Source organism: Chlorocebus sabaeus, chromosome 20 (assembly GCF_047675955.1).
Source record: "Chlorocebus sabaeus isolate Y175 chromosome 20, mChlSab1.0.hap1, whole genome shotgun sequence".
NCBI lineage: Eukaryota > Metazoa > Chordata > Mammalia > Primates > Cercopithecidae > Chlorocebus > Chlorocebus sabaeus.
In genome coordinates, this window is record NC_132923.1 from 78104365 (window position 1) to 78129080 (window position 24716).

Here is a 24716-nt window from a genome sequence, read left to right on the forward strand (position 1 = left end):
ACAATCCCTTTTAGCTGTCAAATTATGTGTTCCTTTCTGTACTTGAGAACACTCAGGAGCTCCCTCACGTTCTCATTTTTTTCCCTCCACAGCTTCAATGTTATGAGGTACATAGCCTTTGACACCAAGATGTGGGCGGTGTCAGAAGACATTAGTTGGAGGGTAGGCAACATAGTGAGACCCCATCTCTACAAAAAATAAAAAATTAGCCAGGCAAGGTGATGCGTACCTGTAGTCCCAGCTACTGGAAAGGCTGAGGTGGGAGGATTGCTTAAGCCCAGGAGGTTGAGGCTGCATGAGCCGTGATCACACCACTGCACTCAGCCTGGGCAATAGAGTGAGACCCTGTCTCAAAAATGAAATAAAAACCGACAAAGACATTAACAGGGAAAACCAGAGTTTATTAATGTGTGCAACATATACACATGCAAGAGAAACTCTGATGAGTAATGAAACAGGTAGTTAGAACTTTGGGGCTTATAGCATCTTAACAAAGAAGACATTTGTTGCAGGACTTCCTCATTTGTGATTTAGTCTTTTAGGTCAGTTCACTGTGATACCTGACAGAGTCAAATCTGCTGCAAGACACCTAATGGATATTGCAAAATAGGGAATCTGGGTTAAAAAAAAAAGTGTTGAAATTAGCACAGAACATGTTAAGTCGATCATATAAATGGAAAATGTAACTTATCCCCCTTTCAGACACTTATTTATTTTAAAAAGTTATTTTAGATTTGGAACATCATAACTTACAATATGAATTCATACAGTTAGGTGATATCTTCATTTAGATAGGTGTTCTTTTTAAAAAGTAGTTTCTAAATCATTTCCATCCATTTTCAGTAGTTCAGATTCCAAAAGAAGAATGTAGACTTTGATTTTAAGAGCATAGTCTATATAGAAGACTTTATTGTGTGCTTCAGAAAATAAAGATTTTTTTAATATTTTTATTTTTTAATGTGGTAGGTGCTTAGATTATTCATAAGTAAATCAAAAGCAATTTTTTTTCAATTTTAATAATACAGGCTAAATTTGGCCGAAGATGGACCAAAATTTCAAAGCTAATTGGAAGCCGCACTGTTTTACAAGTGAAGAGCTATGCAAGACAGTATTTTAAAAATAAGGTAAGCAGAATATCAATATCCTAGTTAATAATGATAATATTTAGAAAAAACAAAGTAAGCAGAAGTATTTCTTTCATTCAGGCATTAAGGTCTTACTGTTAAAAGTTTTTAAAGTATTTTATACCCACATACAAAACCTCAGAACATATCTCAGTGTTTTGAGTATTACCATTAAATAGATATCATGTTACTCTATTTAATTTTATAAAGTTAAATGGACAAAATAGTAATTGCTCAAAAATATCCTATAAAGCAAATTGTATTTCAAAGAGAAAAACCTTAGAGATCTTAATGTTTCCTCTAGAAAATAACTTTTCCTTTTGAAATATTTGCATTGTAGAAACTTTTAAGAATTATTAGAGCTTAGAGGAGGTAAATGCTATCCTGATTCTAAAATCTGTTAAATAACAATGAAATTTTTACAGTTGTTATGAAGAATTGTCTGAAACTTTAATAAACTGCAGTGTTAAGAAAGGTTTGTGATCTGGTTCCTTAATGTTTCAAGTAATTTGTGCTATATGCAACCATGTCGTTTTGATATTTATAAGTTTTTAATATATCCTCTTTGAAGCCTAGGAACATAATTATATAAAATTGGTGAGTGACTTGAGTGAAATTTGGTATTATCTTTTCATGTAGATGATGAGTTCTACCCCGTATGTAAGATTTGTTTCAGTGTTATCTAGACATAGGTGGTAACTAATGGAATGGATTCGTCATACATCGATTGTATGCTTCATTTTTCAACGAGACAGAAGCATTTTCAAGGCAGCTCACCAAGGTTTAGTCAATACCTCAGAACAGAATAAAGCTTAACTTGGTTATTCTTACTCTTAGGCTTCCAAGATACATGCTGTGTATCTTGGAGTGCCAGTTTCACTCAAAGACCTGGGGTAGAAGGATACATTTTTCATGTTGTAACAGAGATTAGTATATTATGAAATCAGTGCAAAATTTCATCTGAGTTTTTAAAATTATAGACAGGATACTTAAACAGCAGGGATGTGAAAAGCTGTTTCAGGCAATATGTCCAAATCTCTTTTTCCCTCCTGCTACCCTTTTATACTCTACATAATAAGCCAGTTAACCTCAAGTATTTAATCCTGGAATTCCGTTGCGCTACAAGATCTATAAATAACCTCTTTCTGAGAGCTGTCATATCCTTTATGTATGTTAGTCATTTATAAGACTTTTAAAAAACTTTGTATATAAGGATTTTATTTCATGTTATATTTGCTCATTCACTTTCATTATCTTTTGTTGTTGTTGTTACATTACCAGATATTTATACCTGTAATAGCAGGTATGGGAGATAATTTTATGGCTTAAAATATAATCTTTTTTTTCAAGTATCACATTAAAATATCATCTCTATATTATAAGCTCATTAAATAAGCCTGCAAAAGACGGTTTCTGTTGTCCCTTGTTTAAATGAAAGGTAGTTTTAATGTACTCAGTGAAGATGTCAGATTAAGGATTATTTTAGCATTGTAAGAAACAATCAGCTATGGTATCAGATATTCTGAGAAATAAGCCTTTAAAAATATTTCAATATATTGTACAATACCTTAGTATGATAGTTAATTTGTTTAGTCCATATGGTTGATCTGAGCCAGGCTGCTGTTTTCAACTTAATATTGAAAAATAAGTAGTAGTTAAATATAGGTCATGATTATTTGATTAATACAAATCACCAGACCCATGAATTAGTTATATAGTTATAGAAATTTTAAATGGTGATTCTTTACATTTGAAATGCGGTTATAGTCTCCAGTCATACCACCCTGAATACACCCGACCTTGTCTGAAATGCACTTGTAAACCCTTTAAAGAAAAGCACATTGAAGGTATAATGTACCATTTACACGTACTCAGTTTAATAACACTGTATTTATCCTTTTTTTGTGTGTGCCAGTGATTAAATTTTTAAATCTTAATATTATGGGGATTTTATTTTGATATTTAATAAGGTCAAATGCGGTCTGGAGAAAGAAACACCCAATCAGAAGAACGGCCATAATCTTCAAGTTAAAAATGAAGATAAAGGGACAAAGGCATGGACACCATCATGTTTAAGGGGACGTGCTGATCCCAATTTGAATGCTGTAAAAATTGAAAAGTTATCTGATGATGAAGAAGTAGACATCACAGATGAGGTGGACGAGTTGTCTTCTCAAACACCCCAAAATAATTCTAGCAGTGATCTCTTGTTAGACTTTCCTAATAGTAAAATGCATGAAACCAATCAAGAATTCATTGCTTCTGACAGCCAGGAAGCTCTCTTTTCCAAGCCTTCCAGGGACTGTCTTCAAAATGAAAAGCAAGATGAAACACTTTCAAGCTCAGAAATTACACTGTGGACTGAGAAACAGAGCAACAGTGACAAAAAATCAATCGAATTAAATGACCAGAAATTTAATGAATTGATTAAAAACTGCAACAAACAAGATGGAAGGGGAATAATAGTTGATGCCAGGCAGTTGCCTTCTCCAGAGCCTTGTGAAATTCAGAAAGATTTGAATGATAATGGAATGCTTTTTCCTCCTTCTTGCCAAATGGTAGAGGAAAGTCATGAGGAAGAAGAGCTTAAGCCACCAGAACAGGAAATAGAAATAGATAGAAATATCATTCAAGAAGAAGAAAAACAAGCAATTCCTGAGTTTTTTGAGGGGCGCCAAGCTAAAACACCAGAACGCTATTTGAAAATTAGAAATTACATTTTGGATCAATGGTAAGAAAGAATTATATTTTATATGTTATTTTAAAACCTGATATTCTGAAGTATTTTAATTAAGCCTATACAGAATTCAGAATTTTGCTAGTAAATCTAGGGATCACTACAGTAGGGAAGATTTAAGATTTCTTGTAATGAATAAAAAGCTTTGGTAAACATTATCACCTATAACTCTTATAACCCATTCTTTTTGCCTATTCATTAGATTGTGGGCCTGGAATAAAAGGGATAGATGATTGCTTTTTGAAGCAGTCTCCTAGAACAGTGTTAGGAAGATATAGAGAGAACACCACTGCATGGGAAAAGGGAAATAATTCCTTCAGGTTTATCATGTGCTTTGAGTACAAAGAAAGAAAAATTTGATGACAGCAATAGTATTAAATGTGGCCAGATTGCAGAAACATTTCTCCTAAATAGTGATCTTAAAGTGCTTTTAACTTTGAACTTGTGGCAATAATGTGCTATTAATTTCTTCATCCAGCTTTATCAGGATACAGTTTTCTGATAGTTGAAACTTATTCTCTAAATTGTCAGTACTATTTATTTGAATTATTTAATGAGGGATAGGGAACAAACCCCCAAATTTCCCACCTTATTAGCCTAATTTGAATTTTTAAAAATAGCTTAATTAAACCATCATTAAACATTTATAATTGCTGGCTGGGCACAGTGGCTCGTTCCTGTAATCCCAGCACTTTGGGAGGCTGAGGCAGGCAGGTCACTTGAGGTCAGGAGTTTGAGACCAGCCTGGCCAACATGGTGAAACCCTGTCTCTTCTAAAAAAAAAACCATATATATATATATATATATATATATATATATATATATATATATATATATATATATATATATATATATATTTAGCCGGGCATCGTGGCAGGTGCCTGTAATCCCAGTTACTCAGGATGCTGAGGCAGGAGAATCTCTTGAACCTGGGAGGCAGAGGTTACAGTGAGCCAAGATCGTGCCACTGCACTCCAGCCTGGGCAACAGAGCGAGACTTCATCTCAAAAAAAAAAAAAAATCATAATTGCTAATACTGTTTCAGAAGCTATCAGATTGTATAGGGCCATCTTTACAGAGAGCTTCCTAGTTCCTTGAGCAGGGGTTCTGCTTTGTCCCTTGTTCTCTTTTGTATCAAAAGCCTTCCTGTCCTACTGCAGTAACTTTCTGCTATAACCTAGAAGAGTTACCAAAGGAAAACAACTTGCTATAATCAGTAACCTTCATTTTACCCACACAATATAATTTATGTTATATTTGGTTTTTAAAGAGGGCTGTATTCTAAAAGGAGGAGGTTTGTTCTTTTTCTTGACTCTTGGTTATCTTACAGATGGTGGAGGTGCTGAAAGTACAACATGTGGGTCAGTGTGGCATCATAGTATAAAGAATACTTGTAAGGAACAACTCCTGACTTTACATAGTGCTTTACAGTTTTTAAAGAGCTTTCCTACATCATCTTACTTGATTTTTTGAAACAATCCTGTAAAATATGCAGATGGTATTATGTTTATTTGCTAGAGAATGATTCTGAGATCAGGAGAGGTTTAGGGACCTGCCTTTGATTATACAACCCGTTATTGACACATGAGGACTAAAGTCCTTCATGTGTCTGTAAATCACTCTTTTATTCTACATGGCCTAATTCACACTATTGATAAAGACTAGTTAAATTAGATTTCTATTGGTACCTACTTTTGTTTTTGGAAATAAGAGGGCAAATGGCCAAAATTTAAGGACCTTGAAATAATAACTAACTCAAAAATGTCCATATTGGCCAGAAGCAGTGACTCACAACTTGCATCCACGTACTTTTGGAGGCTGAGACAGGAGGATTACTTGAGGCCAGGAGTTCAAGACTAGTTTGGGCAACATAGCAAGACCCTGTCTCTATAAAAAATTTTAAAAAACTTAGGCGCGGTGTTGTGTGCCTGTAGTCCTAGCTACTCAGGAGGCTGAAGCAGAAGAATCACTTGAGCCCAGGAGTTCGAGGCTGCATTGACCTGGGATCATGCCACTGTATACTAGCCTGGGCAACAGAGCAAGATCCTGTCTCTTAAAAATGTCCATATGAATGATCACTGTATTCTTGTTACTTTAATCAAATTCTATATTTGTTACTTTGAATTTTGAATTCCAAATGAGGCAGATTAATTTATATAGGTACTATAAATTATATGGCAGTAGTTTCCTTAGTCATTTGCCTTGGTTCATGAAACTGGTTAGGTATTGCTGTTTCATTATGGTTATTTAGCAGAACATTGTGAAAGCAAAATTGTTTTGAACAGGAACTCACATTTGTTCAGAAATAGAAGAGAATGAGTGGTTAGGCACTGGAGGTGGTGTTTAAAAAAAAATAGAAGAGTTAAAGTTTTAAAATAAGAAGAAGCCTGCCAGATTTGTTTATAGATAAAGATCCTTTTCATAAAAGCAGATGCAGTTGATTCCCTGGTTAGGGGAATATTTTTATTAAAATAGTAACCAGTACCATTACTGAATGCCTCCCGAATACCATGTACTATATTTAAATCATCTCCAATCTTTTTGACAACCTCGTTCTCACTTTATAGATAAGAAAAATGAGGTTCACAGAGGATAAAAAACTTGTTCCAGGTCACACTAGGTAAAGGGGATATTGGAGTCTGCAGTCTTGACTCATTATTTTCACACTTCCATCTCATGGCCTTGACCCTGACTTTTCACTCTGCCTTGGATGTTCTTCCCCCATATTTTGGCAAGTGTTGCTTTCTTGTCTCGTTGAAGTGCGGGCAAGGGAAATTAGAGGCTTATCTAAAATATCTCACATATCTCCTCCGTTTCATTCTCTTGCTCTGTGATTTTATTTTCTTCATAGAACTTATTACTACCAAAAATACTACATTTTTATTTGTGTACTGTCTCTTCTCCCCTCAACCCCCATGATAATGCAGGCAAGATGAGGGCAGATATTTATCTGTTTTGTTTGTTGTTGAATCTAGTTCTTAAACAATGCTCAGAATATAGAAGGTACTCTGTTAGTGGGAAAAGATTGAACATATGAACCATCATTATTCCATGAACAGATATTTTTAGAGTCCTTACCATTTGTTCAGCACTGCTAGATTACTGAGTTCTGTTTAAAGCCTTTTACTTTGAGTAGTCTTCAGTTAGCTCAGTCTAGTTTTTTTCAGACTCCTTTGGTTTCTTGGTAGCCATACTCTTGCCTGCTTTATTGCCTTCATTTGTACAATTTTTTTTCCTTTTCTTGCAAGACACCCTGAAATCTCAACGTTTCTATGAAGTTGTGATACACTCCCACATCACAAATTATTTTTACCCTCTATTCTGCTTAGTGAGGCCTACCCTAAACACCCTATCTAAAGGAGTCTATGCCTGTTTGTCCCAGTCTGTCCCCTTGACCTTCTTACTTAGCCCTGTTGCTACCTGAAAGTGTAATATATATTGTTCATTGATTGTTGACAGTCCCTCCCTTTAGAATGTAAGATCTGTAAGGTTAGAAATTTTACATTGTTTATCTGTGTATCTCTAGTGCTTAGAACAACATATTTATGGAATAAAATAATGATCACGTGAGAAATACCCATGTTATATGAGATATCTGAATACCTAAATTTATAGTATCTATACTTGAATCCTGATTCTTTCCCTTCCTTAAGTAAGTGCCTTACTCTGACCCTCTTGTTTCCTTATTTCCAAAATGAGAATCTACCTTGTATAGTCATAAAGATTAAGGATATGTAACTCAGCACAGTAATCTGGCATAAGCACTCAGTAATTTGTTTCTACTAAGTTTTTTATTACTCTAATTTTATGTTGTACCATCTAGCAAGGCACGTTAAGTATATTCAATAAATACATGTTTTATTATATAAACCTCTTGTTTCTTTCATAATCTTTGGGAGTTTCTTGATTCCCCTTTGGAGTCCCTTATAGTGTCTGTTTCTGTTTTCCACTGAGAGTAAGCACTTAATATTTGTTGTCATCATAATTAAAAACAAATATAAAACGTTTAAACATTTATAAGATAGCTGATAATTGAAAGACACTGTTAAGTAAAATAAAAGTAGATGAACCTAAGTAATGTATTACAAATTGGAAACTTCTAATACTAAATCTTTTGTATATATTATCAAAATGCTCTTTGTAATTAAAGATTCAGTTTGTATCTGTACATAAATAAATTTCTGACTTCAAGGTCCTGGGATAACTGGAATCTATGAATTTAACATTGGGGAAGAAATATTGCTTGTAAAAAATTACACTAATAAGTTATTGTATTATTTAAGGATATTTTATTTCAGAAAAAAAGTACATGGGTATTATATATTAGTATTGTATTTGTTACACATTTATACATTGAAAGGGGTTAAAATGTAAAGATATTTCAATATTTAAAATTTTCCCCAGAAATCTTTTTTCACGTTTTTATTTATCCAAAATAATTGTACTTCCATCTCTTAATTAGGGAGATATGCAAACCGAAATACTTAAATAAGACCTCAGTACGTCCTGGCCTGAAGAACTGTGGGGATGTTAATTGTATTGGACGGATTCATACATACCTCGAATTGATAGGAGCAATCAATTTTGGATGTGGTAAAATTAAAAACCCAACATCTTTTACTTGATATTTTTTATCCTTATAGCACCTATTCATTTCTATGATGGTTAGAATTCAAGTAGTTCTAGGTATATAGAATTCAGAGATGCTTTAACATTATGAAATAAATGTTTTACTAAGATTTTACTGTTGGTTAAACTGTGCTTTCATTTGACCTACAACGAAAATTGAGAGTATAATTTTAAAGCTAAAATATTCAATCTAAGTAATAGAAATAATTTAAGAATACAGTTCTTTAGCAGATAAAAGTAAAATTATTTTATGAAAAGTCTAAAAATAGCCCATTTAATTTGCAAATACTGTATTCATGCTAGAAATGCTGCCTAGCAATGTTTAAATAAAGGAAATAATTTGTGAGCCTCTACACTTAAATGTAATAAAAGCATCAAAATATTTTTCATGGAAGACAATTTCTTGTACCTTAGTTTTTTCAAATTGAAAGTTAATGAATATACATATTTTAAGATATATTTTACTCTTTTTTTTTTTTTTTTTTTTTTGAGAGAGTCTTGCTCTGTTGCCCAGGCTGGAGTGCAGTGGTGCAATCTCTGCTCACTGCAACCTCCACCTCCCGGGTTCAAGTGATTCTTTTGCTTCAGTCTCCAGGGTAGCTGGGACTACAGGCGTATGCCACCACGCCGGGCTAATTTTTGTATTATTAGTAGAGATGGGGTTTCACCATATTGACCAGACTGGTCTCGAACTCCTGACCTTGTGATTCACCTGCCACAGCATCCCAAAGTGCTGGGATCACAGGTGTGAACCACCGTGCCTGACCTCTACTCTTTTCTTGAATTAACATGACACAACCATTCATAGCTACAAAGTTCTAAGGTACATAAAACCTTGTAACCCATGGTTTAAGAAGAATATATTCTGTTTGTCTATGGAAGTGAGACCACTAATCAGAAAATTTTTTGTCAGATACGATTTTCTTTTATATTGAGCTAGATAGAATTTAATTTGGCCTGGAATCTGTCCTTCATTTTAGTGTCTTTGTTTTCCCAAAGCCTTGAATATTGAGACTAGCTTTTCAGGAAAACTAAAGGATTTTTGCTTCCTCAGCCACCAAAAGAAAAATTAAATCATGTTTTCTGTATTGGACTGCCAAAGTTAGTAAAAATTAAATTACCCATTTTCCAAATATTCCATGTTATTGAGATTTTCTTATAACAGCATTACTTTTAATTTGAGGGCTGCTCAGTAGCACATCAAATATATGATTGTGAAATAAGAGTCATAGAAGCTCCACTATAGTCAGTGTACATGTGTCTTTCTATTTAACAAATGAGTTTCACAAAATAATAGACGGTTTTGTCTTTCCTGAATTCCAATAGAACAGGCTGTGTATAATAGGCCACAAACAGTTGACAAAGTACGAATCAGAGACAGAAAAGATGCAGTAGAAGCATACCAACTTGCCCAGCGTCTGCAGTCTATGGTAAGCAGTCATCTCTCTCAGTGATCTCTCCACATTGCTGCTTACTAACTATTTAGTGCGGTTTACCTACTTCTCTTGAGCTGTTTAATAAATGGCCATTTAGTAGAAAAACATGTTTCCTCTTGTATTTCACCTTAGCAATTTGCTTTTCTTTGTTTCATTCAATTTCATGTGCTTCCGTTTCAACTACTTCTGGTAGAAAATCTGCAAGAACACGCAGCAAGAGGTGTAATATTGAAAACTAGAAGCAAAATAATTCTATCTCCAGCTTTAGAAAGGAGATGGCCTAATTGATCAAATAATGAAAAATTACAAGGTTGGGCCGGGCATGGTGGCTCACGCCCGTAATCCCAGAACTTTGGGAGGCTGAGGCGGTTGGATCACGAGGTCAGGAGATTGAGACCATCCTGGCTAACACGGTGAAACCCCGTCTCTACTAAAAATACAAAAAATTAGCTGGGCCGTGGTGGCGGGCGCCTGTAGTCCCAGCTACTCGGGAGGCTGAGGCAGGATAATGGCATGAACCCAGGAGGCAGAGCTTGCAGTGAGCTGAGATCACGCCACTGCACTCCAGCCTGGGTGACAGAGCAAGACTCTGCTTCAAAAAAAAAAAAGAAAAATTACCAGAAGTAGTTGAAACGGAAGCCATTTTCTTGGTGGTTCTTTTTGATCTTAAAAATATTTTTGTTCCTACTCGGGAGTCTGAGGCAGGAGAATCACTCAAACCTGGGAGGTGGAGGCTGCGGTGAGCTGAGATCACACCGCTGCACTCCAGCCTGGGTGACAGAGTGAGACTCAGTCTCAAAAAAAAAAAAATTTGTCATAGTGTTTTAGCTCCTACATGATGAAAGGAAATATAAAAGCTAAGAAGAAATGCTAGCAAAATATAGAAAATCATTACTGATTTTATTTTTTAAATAGCCATCTGCTGCCAACACCCGGCCCACACCCTACCCACCTCCTGCCCTTACCTCGCCATCACTGATTTGTGATATTTGTAACCAGAGTGCTAACTATTGAACATAAATTAATAAAATTTAGTCAGGCATAGCCAGAGATTACACTATTTAAATTGATAGATTAATTGACTTTTAGATAATTATTGTTTTCATTTTGTGTGTTAATGTGCTGTGATTTCTCCATATTAATCTTGCTACCTTTTGCTTTACTTTAATCTCATCGCAGCGTACAAGGAGACGTAGGGTCCGAGACCCATGGGGAAACTGGTGTGACGCAAAGGACTTAGAAGGACAAACGTTTGAGGTAACTTTGACCTTTCAAATGCCTCATCGATGAAAACTGGTTTTTAAATATATATTTGTACATCTTAATGTCATATGTGTTGTACTTGTTTCATACATTAACATGTATGCCTTCATTCCCATGTTAATTTGTCTAAAAGTCACCAGTAAACACCAAAGTAGAAGGCATTGGTGGTGCAATTAACTAGGAGTTTAACTCATTTCAGAACTTTGGTTCTCTGTCTCTGTATTCTTGTCTCTAATTCAAGATAAGAGTGTCAGGAAGTTGGTATGCCCAATTCGTTTCATTAAACATTTATTGGAAGAGGTTCTGATATACCAATTAAAATATTGTTCTAAACATTATAACAGCTAGTTCAGTAGAGTGAATAGAATGTGTGAATGTGTACATACTGGCTTTGTTACTTTGAGCAACTACTTAATCTCACAGAATCTCATGCTTTTTTAACTTACGAATTGTGAGTAATAATAATACCTCCCTTAAAGGATTGTTGTCAGAAAAAAATGAGGTAGACTATATAAAGGTCCTAGTACTAGGTATTCAGTAAGCCTTGTGTGCACAAGGTGCTCCACAAACTTGAGTGTCTGTCTTTCCTCCTCCGCATTTCCTGTCCCCAATTTCTCACCTGAGTACTATTCTAGGCACAGTAATTACTAATTATCCTTCCCATAAGGGGCTTGTATTTCTAATAGGAAAGACAAAACCTATGGTAAGTTCAATAAGGTTGGTCCCAAGAATTGTAAGTTTCTCCCAAAGGGTGTGATCTGGGCAGGTTTCATAGAGTGTGTGGGGTATAATCTGATCTGAAGGATCTGCAGAAGAATCTCAAAATGGAGATGAAAACACTTTAGGCTGAGGGAACAAAGCTGGAGACATGGGAAAATACCAGATATACTCTGGAAAAGGTGCATAGTTCATTTGGACTAGGATGTAAGGTTGATCATAGAAATGGAATAAATAGAGATTTATAAACACTCATAAAGGGCTTCCTGTGTGTCAGACACTGTCAGTACTTTATAAACATTAACTCAATCTTCAAAATAATACCATGATAGTGGTATTATTGTTTACTTTTTATTATTACTTTTGTTGTTCCCATTTTTAAAGATGAGGTAGCTGAAGCATGAAAGCTTTAGAATTTGCCTAGGGTCACCAAGCTAGTAAATAACTGGGCCAGACATTCTAGATCCAGAATCTGTTCTTAATCATTACTCTGCACTGTCTCTCAGTTGTGAAAGAAAACTCAACACAGTAGAATATGATAAGTATAAATGGGAAATGAAAGACTCAGGTGATTCTGAGGTTTTTGAACCTGGGTGACTGGTACCATTGATTGAAATGGGAAAATCAAGAGGAGTAAATTTTCAGTTTGGGATGGCCGTATCTTCTGAAACGATTTTTAAAAAATACAGTCCAGCCTTTCTACATGTTGGTAGCAAAAAGGAAACCTATCTATATCAGTTTAGTCTCTCTTGTCCTCACATGCCCTTAAATTTGGTTTTAAAGGACTATTTTTATTCTACCTCTTAGTAGTTGATGGACTCCTTAATCAGTTGGCATTTTGTTTTAGCATCTCTCTGCTGAGGAGTTGGCAAAAAGAAGAGAAGAGGAAAAAAGCAGACCTGTTAAATCTTTAAAAGTGCCAAGACCAACAAAAAGGTATAGTGTTATATAAATGTGGTTTTTAAAAATTTGTCACAAATGGCTAGATAATGTATGAAAAAATATTCAATAGCTGCATTATATTGTTCATGTTAAGTTAAAAAAATACTGCTACAATTTTTCAGATTTTTTTGTTTCACTGATTATGAATTTGGGAGACCTTGAACAAACATTTTAAATTTGTTCAGATTCATTGAACATAGGATCCAGCATATGTTGTAAAGGGGCCTTGTTTAGAACAGGTTGGTCATTCAACTCTAGACACTATGGACAGGAAACTTCATGAAATGACCGAGTTTTCTTTGGGTGGTACTAATTGTTAGCAAGTTGTTGGCATGGTGGTTGTTTTCTAATGCATGTATAATCTAAAATTTGAAACTTTTAAAATTAAGGGTCACCAAATAAGTTAAATGCCCCAATTTTCTATTCCCTCTTCCTGCAGATGTGCCATTGAATTGACTGTAGTTTTGTCAGTGTACCTTTTAGAAAAGATACCCAGGAATGCCACTAGATTATATTTTTGCCTGATAAATGTCCTTGGGTAAACCTTAGGTTCTCATTTATAAAATAATAATTAAAATAACACTGTTAGCTGTGTTTTAAGCACTTTATTAGCTCATATAATCTTCATGACAACCCTGTGCATTAGTTAATATTCTCACTCCCATTTTATAGGTGAGGAAACTGAGAGGCGTAGAGAGGTTTAATAACTTGCTCACACTGTTAAGTAGTGGAGCTGTTGATTTTAAACCCAAGTGTTAAGCTTAAGAATTCATACCCCTAGTCATTACATTATATATTACCTCTCTAAAATAAAAATTTAAACTTACACAGTTGTTGTGAGACTAAATTAGATAAGCTATGTGAAAAATAGTCATCCATAAGCTGGGACTCCTCATCCAGTATCCAGATAATTGATTTTCTGCCTCTATATGTGAGACTTATATTTATTGTGATTTTCAAGTCGCTGTCCAAGGTCTTCAGGATCTTTTTGAGTCCAGATCCACTTTTCTCATTTTAGCCTTTGTAGCACTGCATCATTAACATTTCAATAAGCTTGCCTTTCCTGCCATTAATCACTGATTGAAATGTTTAATTGGAAATGTAAACCTCATTGCATATATTTAAACAACGAAGACATTCGTTCTTCAATCAGCTATATAGATTACCACAATTAACCCATATATCTTTATCTTATGCAGAAGGATAATCATAACAGATGTCTTGTTTAATTTCAGATAAAATATATTTTAAGTCTTTAGTTTCTAACAGATCATTCCTATGAATAGTGTCTATAATAAGGTCTACTGATCATGACTTTTCATGAACTCATTATTTTGCTTAGTCACCTCTTCACTTGGTTAAGGATCACAAATCAGCTGTTTCATAATTTTTTCTAGAATTTTACTACTATTCAACATCTAATTCGTCCTTTTCTGAAGTCTGCTTTTTTGTATTGTGAAACAAGCTCAATAATTGTCCATTTCTAGTCCTTCAATAACTTTCCCATTCTCTGCAGTTCCTCAACAAACATTGACAGCGGTTCCATATCCGTGGTTCTTTTTTTTTTTTTTTTTTTTTTTGAGGCGGAGTCTCGCTCTGCCGCCCAGGCTGGAGTGCAGTGGCCAGATCTCAGCTCACTACAAGCTCCGCCTCCCGGGTTCCCACCATTCTCCTGCCTCAGCCTCCCGAGTAGCTGGGACTACAGGCGCCCGCCACCTCGCCCGGCTAGTTTTTTGTATTTTTTAGTAGAGACGGGGTTTCACCGTTTTAGCCAGGATGGTCTCGATCTCCTGACCTCGTGATCCGCCCGTCTCGGCCTCCCAAAGTGGTTCTTAAGTACTCCAGGATGTTCTTTCTGTGCTATTTTCTCATCTATCTTGGCCTTCAGTTTCTTTTTTGTTGATTAAACACTTTCTAATTTAAAGGTCTTTCTTTATCCAACAAGTATCTTTGAATGTCTACGGTATATGTCAGGCACGGTTCTGATCACTTGGGATACATTATTAAGCAAAACAAAATGTTCTCTTGAAGCTAACCATCTGTGGTTGAATGAGAACGGAATTGCCCTGCTCTCTTCCAGTTGTGCTAATGCGAATGTATTCCTGTGTGTTTTTCTTTCCCTGAAGATAGCCTAAAAAACCTTTTTATTGTTCTTAATATAGTTTTCAAGCCTCAATTCTTTACTCGTCAAAGACTTTCTGATATTTCTCAGATTTACGTGTGCTTTTGACTTTGCTTAGGTTCTCCCTTTTTTACCTCTTTTTACTTTTTCACTTTTTGTTTTTTGGAGACAGGGTCTCACCCTGTCACCAAGGCTAGAGTGAAGTAGAGTAGAATGGTGAAATCATGGCTCACTGCAGCCTCCACCTCCTGGGCTTAAGTGATCCTCTCACCTCAGCTTCCCGAGTGGCTGGGACTACAGGGACACGCCACCACGCTCAGCTAATTTTTAAATTTTTTTGTAGAGATGGGGTTTCACCATGTTGTCCAGGCTGGTTGTGAACTCCAAGGCTCAAGGAGTCCACCCACCTCGGCCTCCCGAAATCTCGGGATTACAGATGTGAGCCACAGCACCTGGCCACTTTTTCACTTTAATATAGGAGTTTATCATAGGACTAATACATTAATATCTTTACCAGAACCGTTTGTCATTCATTCATTCAAAAAAAGTTTTAAGTTCCTACTCTATTGTTGGCACATTATTGAACTGACAAGTGTTTTTGATAAACTTCCATCTTTCTTGAACTTTTTTTGGGGTCTCATAACAGATAATTATATTTTCATTGAACTTTTTGAAATCTCCTTTTAGTGTGGCACATATGTCTGATAGTTTATAGTGTCCTCTTTGAGTGTTATAGGAAATTAAGACAACGGAGTAACTTTATCTCAAAGTTCTTGGATTTTTTTTGTTCTTGTTAAATCTAAAAGAACAGTGCTTCTTTCAAAAGGGTTTATGGAATCTCCTACGAAACTCTCCTAGTTTAATATTTTTCTCATTTAGACAGAATTTGGGTTCAGATTATTGATATACACTTTCAAATTTGCAAATGTTATTTTCCTAATCTTGTTGATATTGAAAATAATTTTTTTTCTTTTTCAGCTCATTTGATCCCTTCCAACTGATACCTTGTAGTTTTTTTAGTGAAGAAAAGCAGGTACTATTTATGCATTAATGAATGACCCTAGACAATCCCCGCTTCCCCCTGTCAAACAGGAAATACTTACTCTTTTTCCATATGTGCAAGGCATGACTGAAAATGAGAGACAATTTCTCCCTGCTGGGGTTTTAAATCATAATGTTTTTTAAAAATCTAGTTTGTGCTGAGCTTTGGTTAGTGCTGAGAACTTGGTGGGGTGGTTGAAGGAGAACAGGGTGGGCATTCCAAGTGGGGAGAACAAAATCTCTGTTTTTATGGTCCCCCGTTTTGTTTTGTTTTTTATATTTCAGGAGCCATTTCAGGTGAAAGTGGCTTCAGAAGCACTTTTAATAATGGATTTGGTAAGGATAATCTATTGTGTTTACTTAGTTATTCTGATTTCTACTCTTGTGTATTTTTATTGCAGGCGTAAGACAGAGTATGGAAGACGTGTATTTTGGATCTTAACTATCCTCTTTTACAAGGAATCTAAAAATAAGTCTTTTCTTTTGGAGAAAAGCCAAACAATTGCATGTTTCCATATTTTAGAGAAAATAAATTAATGTGAGTTTTTGCAGACTGTTTACCATCATTAACCCTACTTTAATTTTCTAATATCTGTGTCTGCCACCTTTTAGATCACTGAAACAAAGCACAACTCCTGTAATTTGGAGGGTTTTTTTGTTTATACTAAACTACCAGTACCTCCAACAGTTTTTGTGTTTGTGATGTCTTTGTGTAGAAGGATTTAGAGTGATTTTTACTTTGTATCCTTACATAGTACCTTCCTTGAATAGGAACAGTGTATCTTCATTTTGCAATTGCAAAAGTAGAGTCTGAGAATTTTTAAGTGTTTGGTTGAAAGCTTCTCAGCCAGCAGTGAAGATAGACCTGAAATAGTTTCTGTGCACTGATCCTAGCATCTAGTTCCTCTCCTGTGCTACTTTATTTTATAAAAGCATGATGACTGTACTTACAAATGACTTTCTTACAATAAGTGAGTTTTGTTATTTTTTTTGTCAGGTGGGTTTGTGCATTTGGGCTAAGTCTGTCTTGTATTTCTTTTAGCATGCTCATGTTTCTATGGCAGAAGTGATTGGTCTGTTAGGAGGAAGATACTCAGAAGTTGATAAAGTAGTTGAAGTAAGTTCTCTCTTTTAAAAAAATGTTTTAGTTATTTAGTCCTACTACCATACCAAATATTTTTATAGAATTCAGTGAATATAATTAAAATACAGACTTTACCTATGATATATATGAGAATATGCAAATGTAGCAAGTTATCTATTCCCAGAAGTAACTTAACATTCCATATGCCGAGCACCTTTTTCTTTTTACCACCAAGAGAGAACATTGCCAGGCCTTGGGTCCTAATTACCTTTATTAGCAAAAAACTACAACTTTTAAGAGGCCAGAAATATGTACTAACACTTGTAGTTGAAAGTTTGTATGCATCATTCTGTTGAAATTATTGTCATAAGTAACAGGAGTCATTGAAAGAATACCTTTGTATGGGTATTATGTGGGCTGACCTGGAAAACTAACCATTATTATGACCTTGTTTGAGTAGAAAAATGCATGCTAAGTTCCTAGCATATAATCAGACTTTTGGAGTATAAGTCATTTGCAAGTTAAAGGTGCCTATGATATTGTCAAATAAAAGTCTTGGCCTTGAAAAGTTTCTGTATCTCTGAAAGAATTATAACATTAGAGTAATAGAATTAACAGGATGTTAGTATAATCATTTGAGGATCAATCGTTTATAGGTCTGTGCAGCAGAACCATGTAACAGTCTGAGTACAGGACTACAGTGTGAGATGGATCCTGTATCACAAACACAGGCCTCAGAAACCTTGGCTGTTAGAGGCTACAGTGTTATTGGATGGTATCATTCTCATCCTGCTTTTGATCCTAATCCTTCCTTACGAGATATTGACACACAAGCTAAATACCAGGTATTACCTGTATATTTATATTCTGTAAATGGTTGCACAGCCCCTCAGTGCTCCCTTTTAAATAGATAAACTTTAAACATTTTTTGTATTTCATTTCTAATTTTCTTTATAATGGAGGTTTTATCTATTTATTTATTTTTCTTTTTGTTTGTTTTTTTTTTTTTTTGAGACAGAGTTTCACTCTTGTTGCCCACGCTGAAGTGCAATGGTGCAATCTCAGCTCACTGCAACCTCTGCCTCCCAGGTTCAAGCGATTCTTGTGTCTCAGCCTCCCAAGTAGCTGGGATTACAGGAATGTGCCACCACACCCAGCTAATTTTTTGTATTTTTAGTACAAATGGGGTTTCACCATGTTAGCCACGCTGGTCTCAAACTCCTGACCTCAGGTGATCTGCCCGCCTTGGCCTCCCAAAGTGCCGAGATTATAGGCATGAGCCACCACACCCAACCAAAAAAAGAAAAAATTATGTATACTGGCAGTTTTAAAAGAACATACATTTTTTTTTTCTGATTGAGAGATTGATAATTGTTTATGTAAACATTTAGAAAGTCAGTTATTTTATTAAGTACAGACAAGCCATGAATGTTACAGTGATAAATACTCCCAGAGCCTTTAAAAATTGATGGGAACAACTAGGACAGGTAATAAATATAACTGAAATAATAAGAGATATAATGTATTTTTTAATAGCCGGAGAAAAAGTTTTATTTTAATCTGGGATTTTACATTTGATACGTGACTGGGTTTGCTGTAGGGTATTTGTAAATTATTACTGTATCGATAAGAATTACAGATGCAGGGTGGTGAATATAATTAGTGAATATATTCATGGCAAATACAGATTGTGTAGGCCATTTATTTTTAAGGGTCATTTTGGATTTGGTTGAACACGTTTTTGCCTGAAAAATGTACAATGTGAAATGAATATTTAAGGCATTTGATTTAGTTGCAGTTTGGATGTGAACTTTTTTTGTTCTTTTTTTTAGAGACAGAGTCTTCTTACTCTGTCACCCAGGCTGGAGTGCAGGTGGTGCGATCTCGACTCACTGCAACCTCCACCTCCCAGGTTTAAGCCTCAGCCTTCTGAGTAGCTGGGGTTACAGGAATGTGCCACCACACCCAGCTAATTTTTGTATTTTTAGTAGAGATGAGGTTTCACCATGTTGGCCAGGCTGGTCTCAAGCCTGATCAAGCTGACCTGACCTCAGGCAATCCACCTGCCTCAGTCTCCCAAAGTTCTGGGATTACAGGCGTGAGCCACCGCTCCGGGCCAGATGTGAACTTTTTAATGCACCTTTTTGTTCCTGCTTTTCCCCATTAGATGTTTAAAATGTTAGTATGGATAAATATTGGCTTTTGAGTTTATGCAGTTGAAACTAATTATATTTTTCTTGTAATTGTAGAGCTACTTCTCCAGAGGAGGTGCAAAGTTCATTGGAATGATTGTTAGTCCCTATAATCGAAATAATCCCTTACCATATTCTCAGATTACCTGCCTGGTTATAAGTGAGGAAATTAGCACAGATGGCTCTTATCGTAAGTTTTCAACAAAAATAACTTTATCCTATTTCTGCTCTCATTTATTTGACTCATACAAATCAAAAGATTTGCAACTGTGCAAAAGTATTTAATGTGAGAGTTTGTGCCCTCAACTAGGGAATCATTATTTGGGTGCCACCCTAGTGCAGCCACCCTCTTCCTTTCTTAATCTCCTGCTGTATTCAAGTCCCCACTTTTGTTACCATGGCCACTGGGCAAAAGGATTGAAATATGGGGAGAAGTTATGGCCAGGCAGTGTGTATGCTAGGCACTGGAGACGCTGCAGTAAACAAAACAGTCTCTGTTCTCATGAAAATGTTTTTATAAATGCAGACTGGCTTTCTCTGTGATGGTATGCAAATGAAAAAAAAAATGACCACCAACTCTCTGTCACCTCCCAGTTTAGGGGTTAACAATGACTAACTCAATTTGTATATTTCTTTGCTCCCGTTGTATCTCAGGAAAGAATTTGATTGGCATAGACCATCATTTGACTTGATTCCTCCGAGGTTTATGTCCACTTGTAGTCCAGTCATTTCTGGGTGGATAGGGAATTAGTATAGCAGACTAGGAAGAGGAAGGGAGTGTGGCTAGAAAGCAAATAATCAGAGGAAACAATAGGCTAAATAACTCTAGGATATTTATTCTGTCGTTACTACCACTGCTCTAGGTCGGGTCCCCTGGACGCTGCCACTACAGTTACCCCACATTGTACTCTTTCCCATTAGATCATGAGATCTTTGAGAATAAATACTGTATTGTACCCATTTTTCTATCCAGTTTCTAGCACAAGGCCTGGCATAAAGTAGATACTAAATGAATGTTTGTTTAATAATTAATTTCTCTTCATTTTTAATGATCTCACTTGGATGCCTTATATTTTATAAAGACTTACCAGCACTGCCCCCATGTTATTTAGTATTAGTTGCTCTATTTTTTATGTATCTGCAACACTTTATTCCTGCCTTCATGGTCACTTTGTCTTTTAATGCAATTTATCTATTTAGCAAGTCCTAACAAATTGTATGCCCAAAGAGCAGGGACTATGTCTTATTTGTCTTTTTCTCCAGTAGCACCTAATAAATTGCTTTGCATCTAGGAGGTGGTCAACACTATGTGGATTTTTATTGAGTTAATAATATTGGCATTAACTTTAGTCTGGAATGTCCATTTTGAGCATAGCACATAATACATAATACTCTTAAGCTCAGTACAGTTTTATAAAAAGAATCGCAATTGTTCTCTCTTTAATCATTTTATAATCTCACAGACTGCTAGGTTTTGGTAATGAACCTCAATTCTGGTGGTGTCCAATACAATAGCAGTACATGTGACTTTAAATGTATATTGATTAGAATTACATGAAACTTAAAATTTAATTCATGGAATTCTACTCTGGCCAAATGAAGTAACAAGAACTTGTCTGAAACTACCAAAAAACTGGACAAAGTATATAAAATAATGGTATTTAAACACAACGTTGAGCAGCAAAGGAATACAGTTGCTAAGATATGGGAAACAAATGAAAAGAGCCTGAAATTACCCTAGCTTACTGTTTAAGAGGGTTTTCAGATATGGCACAAGAAGGAGAAACCCACCCAGAGTCAGGCAGACTCAGTTAAGGTGATGGAGATAAGGAGACCAAGACAGCTGAGTTTGTGAGACAGAGCCCCAAGAGAACAGAAAACAGAATGGAGAGTGAACTCTGGGGATTTGTAGAAGGGTATCCCTGGAGTATTTGGCAAAATACAGATCAGCACATGCATGTGAAGAAACTAGCCCAGATGGGAAAGAACCACTTGAAAGCATTAGAGGGAACTATCCATGATGCTCCCATGAGCTACCATTGGACACAACTGTCTTGTAAATGACTTGTCCACGCTTAACGCTGCATATTAGATCTTAATCCTGGGTCTTTTGCTTTGCCCTTAGAAATCCTCTGGTGCAAGAATTAAGGTTTTCTAGAAGCCATGGGATACCTTGTGCTACAGTACTTTTAACTCAGGTCATATCTTTATAATATCTCTAATGGTTTAATGTTTTCTTTACTTGTGACAGGGAGGAAATATATTTAGTGATTAGTTTTCTTCTGGTATTTTAGTGGATAAAAATATTCTCTATAAAAGGAAACTTTTATTGACTTTAAAAGTACCTTTTTTTAAATTAAAAAATATTCTAAAAATACCAAATAGACCTGTATATGATTTGTGTGTCTGTTTTCCTGTTTTTGCATCAGCATAGATTGAAAATGCATTATTTACCTTTCTTTATTTTCATTTTCAACTTTTACTGAGAGCAGGAGTCACTCTACTGGAATCAGATCCCAGCTCTGACATTTATTGCTTATTTTACCTTGGGCAGTTTACTCTCTCATTCTCCTTTGCTACATCTGTAAAATGAGAAAAAATTACTACCTTGCTTACAGTAGGTATATGGTTGTAAGGTGTGTCAGTAATATATGTAAAGTGCTTAGAAATAATAAGTTTTCAATGGATAGTTATGATTATATAGCTGGTATCCGTATTTAGTAAGTAATCAAAGCATGTCAAGTAAATGATCGTTATCACCAAAATGAGTTTGCTTAGTACTCCATGTACTATAATGTGTCACTCTTAAGTTTTTGGAGAAGAGGAAAATTGAGCAATTAAATAAAAAAGATCAGTCATCATCATCAGGCTTGCTGTCCCCTGTCCTTCTTCTAAACACCTGAAAAAATACCTTTTTAGAGCATATTGACAGTTAAGCTATGCTTTATTTCATTATGAGGAAACAGTTGTATTTTTCCTTTTTTTTTTTTTTCCATGACTTCTGATTTGCTGGCATTTTATTTATTTGAAAAGCCTTATCATGGTAGAAACCCAGTTGAGAGGCAGTATTATGTAAAAGTTAAAAGCAGAACTCTCGAGTCTTACTGCCTGGGTTCAAATCCTGCCTATGCCTTTATATCTGATTATGAGCAGGCTAACTTTTCTATGATGTAGTGTCCTCATCCAAAAAAAAAAAAAAAAAAAGGGCAGGGGGCTGGGCGAGAATAATGGCAGCTACTTCATTTAAGTGATTTCACATAAAGTTTTAGGTGGCACATAGTACACATTGTAAGTGTTACTATGATGGTATCAGCCTTTGGTAATGAATCAGCTGAGCTTTTAAAAAAATGCTACAGATACATTTGCATGGGGCTCTTGAAGGATATGTGAAAAATTGCTAAGATAGCTCATTGTTTCGTATTTTTTCCTTTCTAGCTGAATATATGATGTCCACCCCTTGGGCTTCTTTCTTTCCTCCAGAGTTTAGTGTAACAACTTTGACTCAAAGCAGTTGCTGCCTCCCTAGAGTTCATCCTATCCTCTTGTCTAGTCTTAGATTAGCTCTTCTAGGGAGGTGGAATGAGTTTGGGTTCAGAAGTGAGACGAACCTGCTGGGTTTTAACATCTATGTCCTGCCACTTTGCTAGCCTAAATATGTTTTTTAATGTATCTCAGCTTTAGTTTTCTCACCTGTAAAAAAAAAAAAAAAAAGATACGGCATTGTTGTAAGCTTAATAACCTGTATATATGTATTTTTTAAATTATCACTTGGATGGCAATGTGTCTTAGTTTGTGTAGGATAATCCCAATTTAAACCTGTGGTTCAGGCATAATTATTCATAGTACCTTCTTTCATTCAAAAAGTCTCTTGGTTTAGGTGATAAATTACATGATCATCCTATCATAGTGCCATGCATAGAACTGTCATGTAAATGGCACTTCTACTCTTCTTTATTATTATTAATAGCTTGACATTAATATGCTTAGTGGACCAAGTACAGTCAAGCAATAAATATTTAATGAATGCCCACTATGTTTAAAGTGCTGTTCAGCTGGTCTACGAAGCTGTGGTTGTAAAAACACTGAAGGGAATTTTAATTATAATTAAAAGGAGATTGGCGAGTTAAGAAATAGTTGATGAAAATGTGCTTCTTTATGCTTTTCTAGGCTTACCTTACAAATTTGAAGTACAGCAGATGTTAGAAGAACCTCAGTGGGGATTAGTATTTGAAAAGACAAGATGGATAATAGAAAAATACAGGCTCTCCCATAGGTATGTACTGTAGTTTGAGATGGTTGCACATCTGCAGTGTTGCTCATTAAATTATGTTTCAGAGAAAACCCAAGTTAAATATAAAATTGTGATGTATGGCATCTGTGATAGTTTATTACGAAACTGATTAGTTTATAGTATTCGTTTCATCAGTTTGTTTTCGTATTTCTTCCTACAGCAGCGTCCCCATGGATAAAATCTTTCGCCGGGATTCTGACCTGACTTGTTTGCAGAAAGTAAGCTGCCTTCATTTTAATTGGTTCCATTGTTCACAGATTCTAAAGCTATTCATCTCAATGTGTTTTCCCATGATGCCTGATACTTTGTGGATAATTTTCTGTATATTTTATTACTTTTTCCTTTGGAAAATTAATTTCTAGGAGATAATTAGTAATATGTTTTGTTGCCCAAGCTTGCACATAGAAAAAAATACTATTTTAGAATAAATTTGTCTATGTCGGCTGATAAATTTCTTAGCAGATTATTATTGTACACAGTGGAGAACATTTTTCTCATTTTATTAAATTTGAAAGTGCCATGTTTCCATTTTAGCCTTAACAGTTGATCATTTTTAAGAATGATGGTATAACTCTAACAATTACATTTAAATAGTCATTTTATTTAACTTTCTAGTAGGAAATAAGAGTTTTGAATTCTATCAGTTCACTTCTAGGTTTTGCTTCTGTAATGATTGAAGGCTAGTAGATTTGTAACATTTGTCTTTTTTTTTAAAATAGCAGTTGGGGATAGAAAATTTAAACGTTAAGTTTCTTTTTAATATTTTTTACTCCTCTGTTATATCCACTTTTTTTCTGTGTTGTTGAAAAAGTATATGCACATTTCCAAGGAAGTAGACTCTAACTAGCATCCTCATTTTGAAATGGTAGAATCCTATGTTTTTATGTTCATAGAGTTGTGTGTGTGTGTATGCTCAGGATTATTTTGCTTTGTAAGTGTGACTACAAATGGAGAAAAGTCACAAATATGTCCAAAGTAGAAAGTGTCACATAAACAATCTCAGGTTTGTCTCCTTATGTAAAATCATAAAGGTACTAAGCTGAGTGTTCCTCAGCAGCAGTTTCCTACATTCCAGCTCTATGACTATCAAACACAAGTTAATCCTCAGCCATTTTTAAGGAGAGTGTTTCTCATTTGA

At 35.3% G+C, this 24716-nt stretch overlaps 1 protein-coding gene across 4 annotated transcripts in view; it reads left to right on the forward strand.

Annotated features, from left to right (window-relative positions):
• Positions 1–24716, forward strand: part of MYSM1 (Myb like, SWIRM and MPN domains 1) — a 43549-nt gene that overhangs the window by 13326 nt on the left and 5507 nt on the right. For 2 of the 4 annotated variants that reach the window (XM_007978555.3, XM_007978557.3), the window contains 13 exons: positions 1026–1124; positions 3095–3855; positions 8324–8454; positions 9817–9920; positions 11106–11183; positions 12754–12842; positions 15949–16003; positions 16297–16347; positions 17054–17128; positions 17752–17940; positions 19345–19477; positions 23455–23560; positions 23739–23796. In XM_007978555.3, coding sequence (XP_007976746.1) covers positions 1026–1124; positions 3095–3855; positions 8324–8454; positions 9817–9920; positions 11106–11183; positions 12754–12842; positions 15949–16003; positions 16297–16347; positions 17054–17128; positions 17752–17940; positions 19345–19477; positions 23455–23560; positions 23739–23796 — 1929 coding nt within the window. Of the gene's footprint in view, positions 1–1025; positions 1125–3094; positions 3856–8323; positions 8455–9816; positions 9921–11105; positions 11184–12753; positions 12843–15948; positions 16004–16296; positions 16348–17053; positions 17129–17751; positions 17941–19344; positions 19478–21412; positions 21486–23454; positions 23561–23738; positions 23797–24716 lie in introns of those variants that run through there. The other 2 variants (XR_005241177.2, XM_007978556.3) reach the window with 2 other exon arrangements.